At 39.2% G+C, this 15,805-nt stretch overlaps 1 protein-coding gene across 2 annotated transcripts in view; it reads right to left on the reverse strand.

The window, feature by feature from the left end:
- LOC150079036 (serine/threonine-protein kinase Nek8-like) overlaps positions 1-15,805 on the reverse strand; it is a 266,092-nt gene that overhangs the window by 126,840 nt on the left and 123,447 nt on the right. For both annotated transcript variants that reach the window (XM_090384054.1, XM_090384055.1), the window contains exon 9: positions 1,968-2,119. In XM_090384054.1, coding sequence (XP_090240180.1) covers positions 1,968-2,119 — 152 coding nt within the window. The remainder of the gene's footprint in view (positions 1-1,967; positions 2,120-15,805) is intronic.

The following is a 15,805-nucleotide window of genomic DNA, read 5'->3' on the forward strand; positions in this document are numbered from 1 at the left end:
CTAAAATGGTTAAAATAGTTTCATAATTCTCAGACATAGATGGGTCACCTGCCCTCAAAAAAAAAAGTGTCAGATCACTGTGATTAGGTGGATCTGAGCAAGAACAACTTCCTCTCTTTGAACTTTGCACAGGCCAGATCCCATTTTGGTCTATGCTTGATTACAGGCAATCTGATGCAGTATGCTTGATGTACTGCAAACAGTTGCTGGTAGACAGATGGTGGCATGACAACCTTCCCCTAGATCTTGAGAGAGAACTAGAAGCTGAGCTTGCCAGGGCAGGAGGGGTAGCTTTGGTCACTGAGCAATGTTGTGTATTGTCATATTTAGTTCATTTAACAGCACATGGATTGGAATACCAAAGAGTTGGCTACAGTCTGACAGGTATTAAAAGAGATTTTTCCATTGTGACTCAAAAATTAATGCCCATGTGGAATGTCAGGCAGGGATTTCAATTTAAAAGTACAATACAAAAACTGCTTACATTGGAGGAGGGGGGGGAGCTAGCTTATTTTGTCATATTTCAGTAATGACAAAATATGATAACATCATCAATGTGAAGGGCATTGTTTAGAGCTGGCAGAAGTTGTTCTGTAATGGAGTTTATTTTGATAGCAAAAAGTGTGGCACTAAGAATGGATCCTTATGAAACTCCTTTGTTTTGGCAAAACACTCGAGAAAGTGTGAATCCTACATTAACTTGAAACTGGCAATTAAGTAGGAAGTTTTTAATAAAAACAGGAAGGTGGCTACTAAGACCACTTTTATGGAGGTTTTGCAATATGCCAAATCTCAAGCTGTGTCATATACTTTTCTTGATAGAAAAAGAAAACTAATACCAGATGCTTTGATTTAAAAAAGTATCATGAATATACATTTTGAGTTCAATTAAATGATCCCAAGTGGGCCTGTTTCTTTGCAACCTGTTTCTTCAACTGCACTGTATTCTGGAAAAGAGACCATTTGCTCCAAAATGTCATATAGGATGAGCACTGGCCATTATTTCCAGGACCTTGCACAAACAACTTGTCAGAGTGATGAGATGATAGTCATTTGGACTTCTAGGATCTTTTCCTGGCTTTAAGAAGGAAAGAATGATTGCTTTCCTTCGGAAATCTGAAAATTCTTTGCCAAGAAAAATTCTATTAAATCAAATTAGAAGATTATCTTTAGATTGTATTTAAAGGCGATTTATCATTTCATAGTGGATATCATCTGGCCCTGCACTATTTGCTTTAGGGAGAATGAGTGCTAACTCTTCCTATATAAAAAGGTCATTGTACAGTTCAAACCCTTTTTGAAGAGAAGTTTAATGTACATTTTTCACTTTTCTCTTTTTAGTAAATTGAGGAGAATGACGTTATTGCAGAGATTTTTGAAAATATTTCCCTTGGAGTATTTGCAACTGCAGTCAGGTATCCACTGTGCTATAGGATCATTGAAGGATATGATAGATTTTTCCCTTAGTTTTCTTAATTTTATCTCAGGTTACTTTTGCACTAGCAGCCTGGGATATAGAGGAAGTAAAGTGCATCCAAGATTCCTTTTGGCTCTGACGTTGCATATAGTGTGCTTTGGCACACTATATGCAATGTATTGCATATATTCTCAAACATGACAGTATCCTTTTGAAGGATACTGTCATGTTTGAGAATATTCTTGTTATCCAAGAATATTTTCTATTCACATCACTGGTCCTGTATATATTCTATTCACATCACTGGCTTATTTTGTAATAAAAATAGGAGGGCAGAATTCATTCTTCAAATATAACCTTAGGGTTAAACACAATGGATTTTGTGTCAAAGAATATGCTATTCTTGCACTAGTTTGTCCATTAAATCAAGCATGTAAAAATAATGCTTCTCAAAATTTCAGAGTACATTTCAAATAATTTTTTACGGTTTGCTTAAAATAATTAATTTCCTTAATTCCACATAGGAGAATATGAGTGCTTACCAACATACCTCCCAAATAACAATACGACCTTCTTTTGTAACCACTATTATCTGTTTCCCACCTAGTCCAATAGCAGCGATTTCTTTAGTCTTGAATGGAAAAGGAAGGTTCACAGGTCGATCAATTCCATTCCCCCACAGCATAATGTTGCATATACTCTCTGAAGATGAAACAGAATCCTGATTCAATGGGTGTTGAATATTTTAACAAACAACAGTATAATATTCTAATATTTCTACATCAACAATCTTCATTCAACAGTTTACAGCACTGAAAGAAAGAAAAGAGTTTAGGTGGTTATTTATTCTAATATTCTGAGGAGGTAAATTCAAGTTATAATGAAAATTTTAATTTAATTAAATTTAATCTACAACGAAAACTTCTGGATGTCTGAATTCAGACATCCAGAAGTTTAGTATTCACCCCCAATAAAACAATCGTTATATGTTAGGGATGGTATGAGAAATAGGTAAACAGAAATGAAATTGATTTTATTTTTTCTTTCTATAAACCCAAAATACAAAAAGTTTATTGAAATCATAGTGGTAGAAGTGTGAGGAAAAGTTTGTGTAACGTTCAAATATTGTTTTCCTTGAGAGTTAGCTTATACTTTAACCTTGTTAAAGTATAAGTTAACTGTGTGGGACCTGAGGAGAATGTATGTGTACAGAGGGCCCTCAATATACGTCATTCCAGATACATCGGCGCGAAATTAGCGATGGTAATTATACATTCGCACTTACGCCTTTTTGAACAGGAACATACATTTATATTTCCCTCGAACCTTCTCTTTCTCCTTCTGTATTTAAATTCATAATTACATACTGTATATAAAATGTAAAAATATATGCAGTATGTATCAAAACATAGGTACAGTAATAAGTATGAAGTAGTAGTAGTGGCATGTGATGCAAGAAAGCAAGTGTATGAGCTTATGCAGCATCAGCCAAAAAAAAAAAAAAATTTTTTCAAAACAATTCTCTCTAAATGTTTGTCCAGCTCATCCTTAAATTTATTTAACCTATCAACCTCCACAATGACAGATGGAATTTTGTTCCAGCAATTAACCACCCGCTGGCTGAAGGCAAATTTCCACACATCTATTCTACATTTGAATTTATACCCCCTTAGGATCGTAATCTGAACAAGTGGAAGAATCCCATCAATATTCAGCGCGCTCAACCCATTCAAGGCCTTATACACTTCAATCAGATCACCTCGCATATGCCTAGTCTCCAGCCACTGCAATTTACAGAGCTTAAGGCTCTCTTGGTAAGAGGATCCCTTCATTCCCCTCACCAATATTGTTGCCCTTCTCATCGTTCCTAAAATGAGGCCTCCAGACCTGTACACAGTACTCAAGGCATGGCCTGACCATTGCCTTATACAATCACCTCCTTTTCCCTGCTAGCAAAATTTCTATATATCATTAACAAAACCCCATGATCTGCCCTGGCAGCCTGCTGCATTGCTCAGAAAACTTCATATCTGACTGCACAATTACTCCCAGGTCATTTTCATTTTCTACCACCTTAAGTGTAGTACCACACAGTTGGTACGTTTCTCTGGGGTTACTTCTACCCATATGCAATACTTTGCATTTGTCAAGGTTAAACTTCAGTTGCCACTTCTCAGCCTATCTGCCCACATTTTCTAGATCCTGTTGCAGCAGCACACTGCAATTACTGTCATTAACAACCCTGCCAACCTTTGTATCATCTGCAAACTTCAACACTAAGCCTGATATACCTTCATCAATAGCATTGATAAATATACAAAACAACAGTGGACCCAACGCTGCACCCTGTGGGACTCCACTAATAACTTTAGTCCACGAAGAGCAGCACCCATTGATTACCACGCTCTGTCCTCTCTCACTCAACCATCCTTTTATCCATTGTAGCAATTTACCCTTAATACCATTCTGCTCCAATTTGAACAGTAGTCTTCGATGTGCAAAGTGTCAAAAGCTTTCCTGAAATCCAAATATATGATATCAAAATTATTTTTTGCATCCAGTTCCTTTGTAACCACATCATAATAACCAATCAAATTTATCAGACAAGACTTTCCCTTAACAAACCCATGCTGTGTCTGAATTATTGTTGCAGTCTTGTCTAGATGATCCTGAAATGCATCTTTAACCAGTGACTCCAATATTTTACCCGGAACAGAAGTTAAACTAACTGGTCTGTAATTACTTGTGTCACCCTTCGATCCCCCCCTTTGCGAATTGGGAATACATTTGCTCATCTTCAGTCCATAGGGACTTCCCCTGAGTCCAAGGATTCTCTCATAATTATGGCTAAGGATTTGCTTACTTCCTTTTCCACCTCCTTTAATATAACTGGATAGATCCCATCCACCCCACGTGCCTTTCTTATGTTTAACTTCAACAATTTCTCCTCCACTTTGCTCTCAGTTATTACAAAATCATTATGCACCCTGCTACAATTTGATAACCTTCTGCCATTTTCAAACCTTAATAACTCCTCATGTGTGAATGTAGATGCAAAATACTCATTCAGTTTGTTTGCTATCTGAGCAAGATCATCAACAGTCGAACCATCGATATCAAGTGGACCAATCAGATTCATCCCCTTCTTTAGATTTTATATAAGTAAAGAAATCCTTGGTATTTTTCTTAGCATCCTTTGCCAAAGATTGCTCGCAATCTGGCTTCGCCTGTCTAACCTCCTTCGTGACTTGATTATAGACTAGCTTATATCTGCCATAGGCTTCTGTGTCACCTGATAATTTATATGCATCCCATGCATTTTTCTTCTCTGTCACAAGTCTCATTAGTTCATTTGATAACCATTTAGGCCTAAAACTTGAACAATATTTCTTAATAGGTATGAAACTTTTAGTAGCTTCCACGATTAATTCCTTGAATGCTTCCCACTTAGAATTTTCTGTTGGTAACATCATCAGTTGATCCCACTGTACTCACCTTTATGGAAGCAAAAACCCTTTCCTTTACCCCTGATGGTAATTATACCTTTAAGTAAATCCCACATCACTGCCACCTTAGTGGTTCCTTTATCTACAAATTCTTAATAGACGAATGATCACTGCTGATAACCAGATCAAGAGTATTACCCTCTCTGGCTGCCTCTCGAACATGCTGCTGCAGAAAACAATCATCCGATAAATTCACAAAAGTTTTACTAGTGTGCAAGTGACCAACCCACAAGTTCCAGTCAATATCTGGAAAGTTAAAATCCCCCATTATAAGACATTCTGTTTTACTAGCCCACTCTATTTCTCTGTACAATTGTTCATTGTACTCATTCGAGTCATTAGGCCTATAACACACTCCTACTCTTATTTCTGCTTTCGTAGTGCTTATGTTACACCAAACTGACTCAACAGTGCACTGTTCATCTATATCAACTGGATGCACTTCTTTCGATTTTATGTTTTTCTTAATTAACAGCATAACACCTCTTCCCTTCCTATCCTTTCTATACACATTGTACTCCCCAAATTCCAATTCTGCATTCCTAATATCTGTATGACACCAGGTCTCTGATATCCCAACAATATCCACCTTTGATGTCTTGACCAACACTTCAAATTCATCAAATTTATTTACTATACTTCTAGCATTGGTATACATGCACCTATTCTTATTCTTAGTTACCCTAACACACCCCATATACCCACCTGTTTCACGATGACTGCCATCAGTCCCAGAAACCCCCAGCAATCCTCGCTCCAAGCCCCTGCTTATTCTAATAGAAGTAGTGCAAGAATCACCTTCACCTCTGCATGCAGCTACATTTAACCTTTTAGTCTGTGAATCCCCCCAAGCTAGCCATTTTCCGACCCACCTAACACTGCCTCGATAGCATCAGCAAATATTCTTGCACCCTTTCTATTTAAGTGTATCCCATCCCTGTAGAAGCAGTCTCTCATGTTAATAAATGTATTAATGTAATGTATTAAATATTTAATACAACAAATAAATTTTACAAAACTGTATAGCCATTACTGTATACTACACGGTATTGTAAATCATAGTTTTAGAGAATATAGACTATAAAATATTTAAGGGCAAAGGCCTCATGCTACGAGGTAGTATGGCTAACATATAGGTTAGTGCAAAAGCATCATTTTAATCATTCTTTTGCACTAACCTATATGTTAGATATTTTAGAGAATATATAATGAAATAAAAATGTAAATAATAAATAAATAGTAAATTCTAGAAAATAAACTTTCACTAATTCTTCATCACGAATGGAAAATATTGAGGAAAGTTGCCTAATGCAGTGAAAAGGTGACATGATGTAACTTTAGATATTAAAATAGAAGCAATTAAGCAAAGTATAAGTGGTGAAAGTTGTTATTATTTTGGTTTTTAGGAGCATTAGCAACTAAGGCCATATTGCTCCAGGATATGCAGTGGTCATTCCCTGACCTTTCCGCATCCTCCGTATTTGGTGGTGACGGGCTCGAACCCCGGTCTAATCAAGAAGGGTGTGCTACGCACTGCTGCTGCTTCCCACATGGCTACGGAGGTGCCAAGTGGTGAAAGAGCTGTTGATATTGCTTGGTGTCTTGACTTACTGTCAACAACAGCATACGATTATCAAAAATGCTGGGGAGATAATGAGCTAAGCACAGTATATAACCCAACATTCTACAATTAAAATTTCCAGGCAGAGGAGTAGTGTTATAAAAAAAATGGAGAAGTTGCTTTCAACATGGTTTGAAGATTTGCACAAGCAAAATACTCCAGTAAGTTTTGGTCTTATTGGGGAGAAAGCCCTCAGCCTTTATGATTTTGTTAAAAAGTGAGGGAGTGTGTTTAGCTTCAGAAAGTGAAACTTTTAGTGTGAGTCATGGCTGGTTTCATAGGTTTCAATCCCATTATGGATTTAAAAATATGGGACTACAAGGTGAGGCAGCAAGTGCAGACACCGAAGGGGCATCTGCATTTGCACAGACTTTTTTCTAGGATTGTAGAGGAAGAAGGTTTACGACTACTCTAGACAAGTTTTTAATGTGGATGAAACTGGCCTCTACTGGAAGAGAATGCCATCCAAAATGTACATTTCAATCCATGAAAAAAAGTGCTCCAGGGTTTAGAGCCTCCAAAGACCACTTAACACTTTTACTTGGGGGGAATGCAAATGGAGGAAAGAAGCTTAAGTCACTACTCATGTATCACAGTTAGACTTCTAGGACCATGACAAATTATGTGAAATCTCACCTCCCTGTGACCTGGAAATCCCAGAGAAAGGCTTGGATTACAAGGCAAATCTTCCATAACTGGTTTGTAGAAAGTCTTGTTCCTGAACTAAAACTTTATTGTCAACACGAAAATTTGTCGTTTAAGATTTTTCTGTTGTTGGATAATGATCCATCCCATGACACAGACTTTGAAGCTTTGTGTCCAAACATAAAAAAAAATTGTGTTTCTGCCACCACGAACTACTTCACTCATTTAGCCTATGGTGTCATAGCAAATTTTAAAGGTTACTATTTAAGATCATTTTGAAAGCTTCACCCTCACCATCAGACTGATGGTGAAGGCAAACCAACTGTTCAGGAGTTTTGGAAGAGCTTTAACATCAGGTACATTGATGCAGTGTACATTATTGGTAAGGCATGGAATGAAGTGACAGATGTATGAACAGTGTTTGGAAGAACATTTATCCTGAAGCTGTGCATGACTTTACTTGTTTTGAAACTTCTGAAGGAGCTGGTGTCTTTGGCAAGGCAAGCTTTTGATAATGTTGAGGAGGAAGATGTTAAAGAGCTGCTTGAGTCACACTCACAGCCCTTAACTAATGAAGAATTGGCTGAACTGAATAGGCAGGCATTTGATGAAGAGATCATGGAAGATGAAGACAGGCCCAACAGAAGAAAACAGCTTAACAACAAAGAATCTTAGGGTGTTTTTAAGCTTGCTGGTGAATTAACAGGCATTGTGCAGAGTTGTGATCACCTGCCTGATCGTTCTGCTAAGTAACACGACTGATAAAGTTTGTCTTGCTATCATGATCTGGTCCTTGAGGTTGTCACAGACATTCTCTCAGATATGCCAGACAAGCTGTACTTGCTACCTGGGAGTCTAAAACGCTGATGGAACTGATATTCGGGTGACACTCAAGTCAAGTGGACCCAATTTCGGCGAAGTCCGGACGGTCTGTGACAGCCAAATCCTCTGCTTACACCTTCACGATGGTGGGACTGTTAGTAATCCTGGGTATAACCCCCATGCACAAGTACATGGTGGGTGACCACCCAGGTGTGAACCAACGTAAGCAGGGGTCGAGGTGTGGCACCCACACCACATGGAGGAACGCCGCCCCTCTATGTTACCAGGCAGTACTAGGTGGAAGATGACTCTCATCAACCAGTGAAATACCACCACTTTGCTTATTGGAGGCTTGAAGTGGTGAAACCCATGTTTAGTCTCTAGAGCTAAGTTCCGGTCAACCCTTCCCTATCTCTTCCGTCATGCAGTATGATTAATGACTTTTGAGGTTATGATGAACGTCGTGGCGAGATCCAATATTCCTTACATTTCGAGGTACAGCTCTAAAACGGTGTTCGCAGGCCGGCCGTTAGTTAGTACACCGGACCAGACCTATTGGTAACTCTCTAGGAGGCTTCCGGATCAGCTAGTGTATAATCTTGCTACCTCTACTTTGCCAGATAGTGACTGGAGGGAGTCCGAGTAGTGTGTATGCGGGGAGCATTGTCGAGGCCACGTTATGTCAAGGATCTGGGTATATTCTTACCACATGTACGCCATATCCAAAAATTTCATTACTTCATACAGCATGTCCCACCCACTTTTTCTTACTATTGAATACACCATGAATTGTCAAACTAATAGAGCAAGCTTATCTGCGAAAAGATCTAAACCTCCCAAGGACTTCCTAATTCATTTCACAAATATACGTGGTCTCAATTCTAATCTCAACGATGTCCATTTCCACTTGCAGTCTGCCAAACCTCATGTACTTTTTCTGACAGAATCTCAGTTATCGGTTGATTCAACTACTGCTCATCTCAGATGCCCAAATTATTCACTGTATGATTCCTTTCGCCTCAAAGGTGGTACTTGTGCATATGTCCGTTCTGATATTCCCTGTCAGAGACTTGGCAATTTGGAATCTCCTCTCTTTGATCTTCTCTGGCTTAAAATCTCTCTACCTCATTGTGTCAAATTCATCTGTTGTCTCTACCGTTCTCCCAACTCCACTAATCACTTGGAGCTCTTTGACTTCCTCTCGTTGCAACTTGACTTTCTCCAGTCCAACTTTCCTAACAGTGAGGTAATTTTCCTTGGTGATTTTAATGTTCACAACCCCAGCTGGCTTCCGTTTTCTAGTCACACCGACCCAGCAGGTCGAGATGCTGAGGCTTTTGCAATTACTAATGACCTAGCACAGATTGTTCATTTACCTACAAGAATACCGGACAATCCTAATCATACAGCCAATACGCTTGATCTTTTTCTCACAAACAACCCTTCCAAGTACATGGTCGAAGTGAGAGCTCCTTTAGGCACTTCAGATCACAACTTGGTGATTGTCTCTTCTCCAATGGAACCTTTATCTCATGGCTATTCCCAACCTCGTGTTGTTTGGCATTACAAGAATGCAAAATGGAATGACCTGCGAGACTTCTTTTCATCTTTTCCTTGGTCAGATTACTGTTTCAAAAGTTCTGATGTCAACGTTTGCTCAGATCGTGTCAGCGAAATTATTCTTGCAGGAATGGAATCCTTTATCCCACACTCCACTTTAAAATCTCGTCCTTTATCTAAACCTTGGTTTTCCAATAAATGTGCTAAGGCTGTCCAAGAGAAAAATGTTGCATATCGTAATTGGCTTGTCTCTAATTCTTCAGTTTCATTTTCTGCCTACACCAAAGCTCGCAACAATTGTAAAGCAGTTATTAATCAGTCCAAACTAGAGTTTGAACAGGCTAAGAGTAGAAAACTTGCTTCTTGCCCTAATGGTAGCCGAGCATTCTGGTCTCTTGCCAAAGCTATTGGCCACAACTTTTCCCCATCTCTGCTCCCACCTCTGTCCAAACCAGATGGCTCTGTTGTCACTTCAGCCAAGGATAAAGCTGACTTGCTAGCATCCGATTTTTCTTCCAGCTCATGTATTAATGATCTTGGTAAAACACCTCCCACCATTCCTAACACGCTCCATTCAATGCCTCCTGTGGTCTTCCGTCAAAAGGATATCAGAAGGATTTTGATGAATCTCGATGCTAAGAAAGCTCCAGGTCCTGATGGTATTTCTCCACTTATTCTCAAAACCTGTGCTCCTGAACTTACTCCTATTCTTTGCAGCCTTTTTTCACTTTCTTATTCCAAAGGTGTTTTTCCTTCTGCTTGGAAATTTGCTCATATCCAGCCAGTTCCTAAAAAGGGTGACAAATCCCTCCCATCCAATTATCGTCCCATTGCAATTACTTCTATTCTTTCTAAAGTAACGGAGAAATCAATTAACCGCCAACTCTTAAACTACCTAGAAACCTTCTGTCTGATCAACGATCACCAGTATGGATTCCATCAGTGTCGATCCACTGGTGATATTCTGGCTTATGTTACCCATTTGTGGACTAATTCAATGGAAAGGTTCGGTGAAACACAAGTAGTTACTCTTGACATCTCAAAGGCTTTTGATCGTGTTTGGCATAAAGGTCTTCTAAACAAGCTTCCATCTTATGGTTTGCCAACTGTTTTTAGTAATTGGTTATCCAGTTTTCTCTCTGATCGGTCACTGAGGGTGATGGTTGATGGCTCTCTGTCTTCTAACTTCTCCACTAATGCCGGTGTCCACCAAGGTTCAGTTCTTTCCCCCACTCTTTTCCTCTTGTATATCAATGACCTTCTTCCATTGACTGGAAATCCTATCCATAGTTTTGCCGATGATAGCACGTTGCATTCAACTTTCCATTTTGAGAAACCTTGTCCTGCTCAATCAGCTTCAACTTCTCGAAAATCTGCTACCAATTCCTTAATTGCCGATCTTCAGGTAATTCTCCAGTGGGGCAAAGACAACTTAGTTGATTTCAACCCTTCTAAAACTCAGTCTTGTCTTATATCTCGCAAAAACGATTCTTCTGCTCCTATGCTTATCTTTAGTGACACTCCAATTTCTAGGCAAAAGGATATATCTCTTTTGGGGGTTACCCTGACTTCTAATCTCTCTTGGCACAATCAAATTACAAATATTGCTTCCTCTGCATCTAAAAAACTTGGTTTTCTCTTTCGTTCCCAGCATTACTTTTCTTCAAAACAGCTGCTCACTCTGTATAAATTGCAAATCCGCCCTGCCATGGAATATTGTTCCCACATCTGGGGTTGTGCCCCCAAAACCTCTCTCAGGCTTCTTGATTCCATTCAGAAGAGGGCAGTTAGGTTAATTAATGATTCATCTCTAACAGAGTCTCTCCACTCGCTGTCTCATAGACGCACTGTTTCTGCTGCATGCCTCTTCTACAGATACTTCCACGGGCACTGTTCTTCTGAATTAGCTTCTATAATTCCCGCTCTCTCTTTCAAAACAGTCCGAACACGTGCCGCCACCAGCCAACATCCATTTACTGTCCAACGTCAAACCCACAGAACCAACTTTTCATCTTCCTCATTTATTCATTCAACTGCTGTTTTCTGGAACAACCTTCCTTCACACATATTTCCTGAAAATTACAATCTACAGAAGTTCAAGTCCAATGTCAACAAATATCTTCTTTCGTCTTCTCAATCTCCAACCCAAGCATGGTACTAAGTACTATAGGTTCTAATACCTCTCTTGTTTGGGGTTCACATAAAAAAAAAAAAAAAAAATGAGAGACAAAGATTCATGATGGCAAGCACATGAAGTTAGCCTTCTTCTTCTTCAAGAAAAAAGTCAGAGAAACTCAACTTCAAAGCTAGTCACAGAAGCAGCAGGAACGTCAGCTACAGTAAATTCAAATGCTGAGGAGGAGCGACTTTAATAGGAAGAATAATAAAAAAATTTATTTTTATGTTTGATTACACTACCCAACAAATTTTTTTTTTCGTCATACCTCTGGAGCGAAAGTTGGTTATTCTGAACAAAATTAAATGTCCTAATTATGAAAATATCAATCTTTTTTTTTTCTGTCACATCTACATCAAAAGATACATCCATTTTTTAAATACCTTGTTTTTATACAATATCAGCATGCATGGTTGTAATTGTTACATACAATATATGTTACTTAGTCATGTTTCCGACTCAATGATTTCCTTTTACACTCCAGATTGCTTTCCAGTTTAAGGAACCAACAGTAATCTCCCATCATGGCAGAGTCCCAGCAACCTTGGTATCGTTTTTCCATTGCAGATATGCCCTGGTGGAAGCGCTCTCCTTGTTCATCACTGACATCTGCTAAGTTTTCAGGGAAAAAATCCAGTGGGAATGAAGGAAATGCATTTTCAATGACTTCGGCACCCCATGTTCTTGTAACATTTGGGCAAGTTTGTCACCAGTTGCTCACAGTTCTCTTTTGGAGGAATCTGTGTACTCCAGCCTCGAAAGATCTGCATGCAGCCTGTTCAACATCATTCAGTTTTCTTTGAAATTCTTCATCTTTTAGGAGCTTTCTTATTTGAGGATGTATGAAAATTCCTTCCTTCAGCTTTGCATGAGATAAATTTGGAAACATTTTCAGTAAATATGCAAATCCTCTGCTTTCTTTATCCAGTGCCTTAGTGAAATTCTTAATCAGTCCAAGCTTGATCTGTAAAGGGGGAAGAAAAACCTTTTGTGGATCAACCAATGGAACATACTTTACATTGCTTTTGCTGGGAATATATTCATCTCTCTTGTCCTGGCATTGTACAACATAGTGTTTGGCTGTTGCACGACTATCCCACAAACACAGGAAACAACAGTATTTAGTGAAACCACCTTGCAACCCAATAAGCAGTCCAATCACTTTGAGATCACCACAAATATTCCAACCATAGTCATTGTAACATATAGCAGCAAGAATCTGGGACATACTATCATAAGTTTCTTTCAGGCCAACAGCAAGAATAAGAGGAATTAATGGTAAAGTATTTACATTATGAAGCAATACTGCTTTCAAACTTAGCTTTGACGCATCAATGAACAAACACCATTCAGAGGTATTGTAATCAATGTTCAGTTCGCACATAAGACCAAGACATCTTTGCAGACACACATTGTTTTCCATTGCAAAATATCTTGAAAACTCTTCATTTCGCTTACGGTATATTGTAATGTTTGTACCTTTGGTGAGTAAGTTCCACTGTTGTAGTCTGTTGTTGTTTGTTTGTTTGTTTGTTATTTTGGTTTTTAGGAGCATTAGCAACTAAGGCCATATTGCTCCGGGGATATGCGGTGGTCATTCTCTGACCTTTCCGCATCCTCCGTATTTGGTGGGCACGGGCTCAAACCCCGGTCTACATCAAGAAGCGTGTGCTACGCACTGCTTCTCCTGCCCACCTGGCTACGGAAGCGCCGCTATAGTCTGAATCTAAGTAATTCAGCCTTCTCTTTGGGTTTTTTTTTTTTTTTTTTATGAAAACCCCAAACACAAAAGGTATCAAAACCTATAGTACTTAGTACCGTGCATGGGTTGAGGGAGAATTGGGGGGGGGGGGGTTTGCCGGAAACTTTGCTCTAGAGACTAAACATGGGTTTCACCACTTCAAGCCTCCAATAAGCAAAGTGGTGGTATTTCACCGGTTGATGAAAATCATCTACCACCTGGTCTTTGATCAAGTCGCTTAATTCTTCTTGTTCAATGTAGTGTAGGGCCTTTTCTTTTTCTGGCTCTTAGTCCAAATCATGTGAAGTACATGATTCCGAGACATCTGGTAAAACAATTTCTTCTGTACCTTCATCAATATTTCCAATACTCCAAGATTTTGGTGGCACAAGTACTGGCAGTTCTTTACTGTGTGGCACTGGCCTAATTGCTGATGGGATATTTAGATATTTGATGCAGTAATTGCTCTTTTTGGAAATACCTTTTATTTTTGTCATGCAGAAATAGCAGTCTTCGAAATGATTCTTGGGCTCGCACCACACCATAGGGATGGCAAAAGGTAATGCTCTCAGCTTGCCATATAACCACAGCCTTAAGTTCGTTGTACAAGTAATACAACAGATATGTGGAGCCCAATTTTATTCTTGGTCACCGATCTTGCAGCCAAAGTACAATGAATATGCAACTTTTGTGACCTTTAAGAAAATATTGCAGGAGAAGGATGCTGAAATAGATGACTATGGAGCTGGCTGGCCAAATAGAACAGAAAAAGATAGCATGGGACAGTTACAGAGCAATGAAAGGTGCTGAAGCCTACAACAGGTACAAGCTGATCTGTAATGGTACCACAAATAATGTTAGGGAGGCCTTGGCCTCCCTAACATTATTTGTGGTATTATGTTGTATGTGAATACAACAAAGAAGAAAGCTAATCAGACTAGACCAGTTTGCAGCTGTGGGAAAGTATTAGATAACAAAGCTGATACTGAGGATGAATTGAATAGGTACTTTGAATCGGTCTTTACTGAAGAAAGACCCTTCATGGCAAGAAGAGGCTGTGTGAGTGAGGCTGAGCCATATGAAATTAGTGATGTCATAATTACAGATGATTTTTTATTAGAAAAACTTTTGAGCAAAGGCAAAGGCTCCCAGAGTTGATGGCAATTACCCTGTAGTTTTGAGGGAGAGTGCGAGGGAGTGTATTGAACTATTGAGGCTAATTATAAGGGAATCTTGGGACTCGGGAGATTACTTTGAATTGGAAAAGTGCCAATATTTTGATTTGGATGGGTTTTTTAAAATTACCTGGATGATTTTAATCTACTCCAAGTCACAGAAAGTACAAGAGTTCTAATATCCTTGACCCTGCTTCTCACCTCACAAAGGATCTAAACTGTATCAACATTTTGACAGATAATGAACATATTAATTGAAAGTATTTATATTTTTTCATTTCATAAGGGTGATTGGTTTCTAGGATATAAAAGAATTAACATTTTAAAGAATTAAGAAACTGAATTATAACAGATATTTTAATGTTGTTATTAATCTTGAATGAAATATTGCTCACTTCCATTTTGTGTTTCAATAATATATTGTGAATTAGAATAACATCTCTCTCTAGGTAATTAATAGAAGTCCTAAAGTACCGTGTACAAACTAGACTAAATGAGGATCATAGCATAAAGGCTCAACTGTCGACACCCACCCCAATCTAGAACATGGATCAAAAATTCTTTTAAAAATAATAAACAAGGATGAAAACACTAAAAGATCTGTGGCCAAGACTCGCCCAGAGAAGAAGCGCACCACCCCACTCCAGGCTATCACACATACGAAACATCAAAATGAGAGCAAGACGAGGCCAACAGTCACAATGAGAGACCCTCGCACAAATGTCCCCAGTCAGCAATGACTGGCAAAAGGAGAACTATACATTCAGAGAGCCCTGACCACCCCCAATGCACCCAGAAACATGTGGGAACCCCATGTGTGCCAGGTCCCAGACCCGCTGGGAGCCCTGCACTGAAAACACCAAAACCAGTGCCATGGTGACACCACTCCACAAAGAGTGCCCCGCAACTGAAAAACTCCACAACTGGACCTCAAATTAACAATAGGAACAGCCGAATTCAACCTGGGGGCCACGGCCATGGAAATGAACGGGCTGAGCAACCTCAGCGCCAGTACAATCAGCCTTGAAACCATTAAAACAGCAACAAGTGTGTGTGTGTGTGTTGGAGGCCCCTATTGCACCGTACTCCACGGTGGCACCCCTAATACAGCACACGTCGCATCCCGGTTGAAACCCAACCAA

The sequence above is a fragment of the Mastigoproctus giganteus genome, chromosome 10 (assembly GCF_048544385.1).
Source record: "Mastigoproctus giganteus isolate SK-2022 chromosome 10, ASM4854438v1, whole genome shotgun sequence".
Taxonomy (NCBI): Eukaryota; Metazoa; Arthropoda; class Arachnida; order Uropygi; family Thelyphonidae; genus Mastigoproctus; species Mastigoproctus giganteus.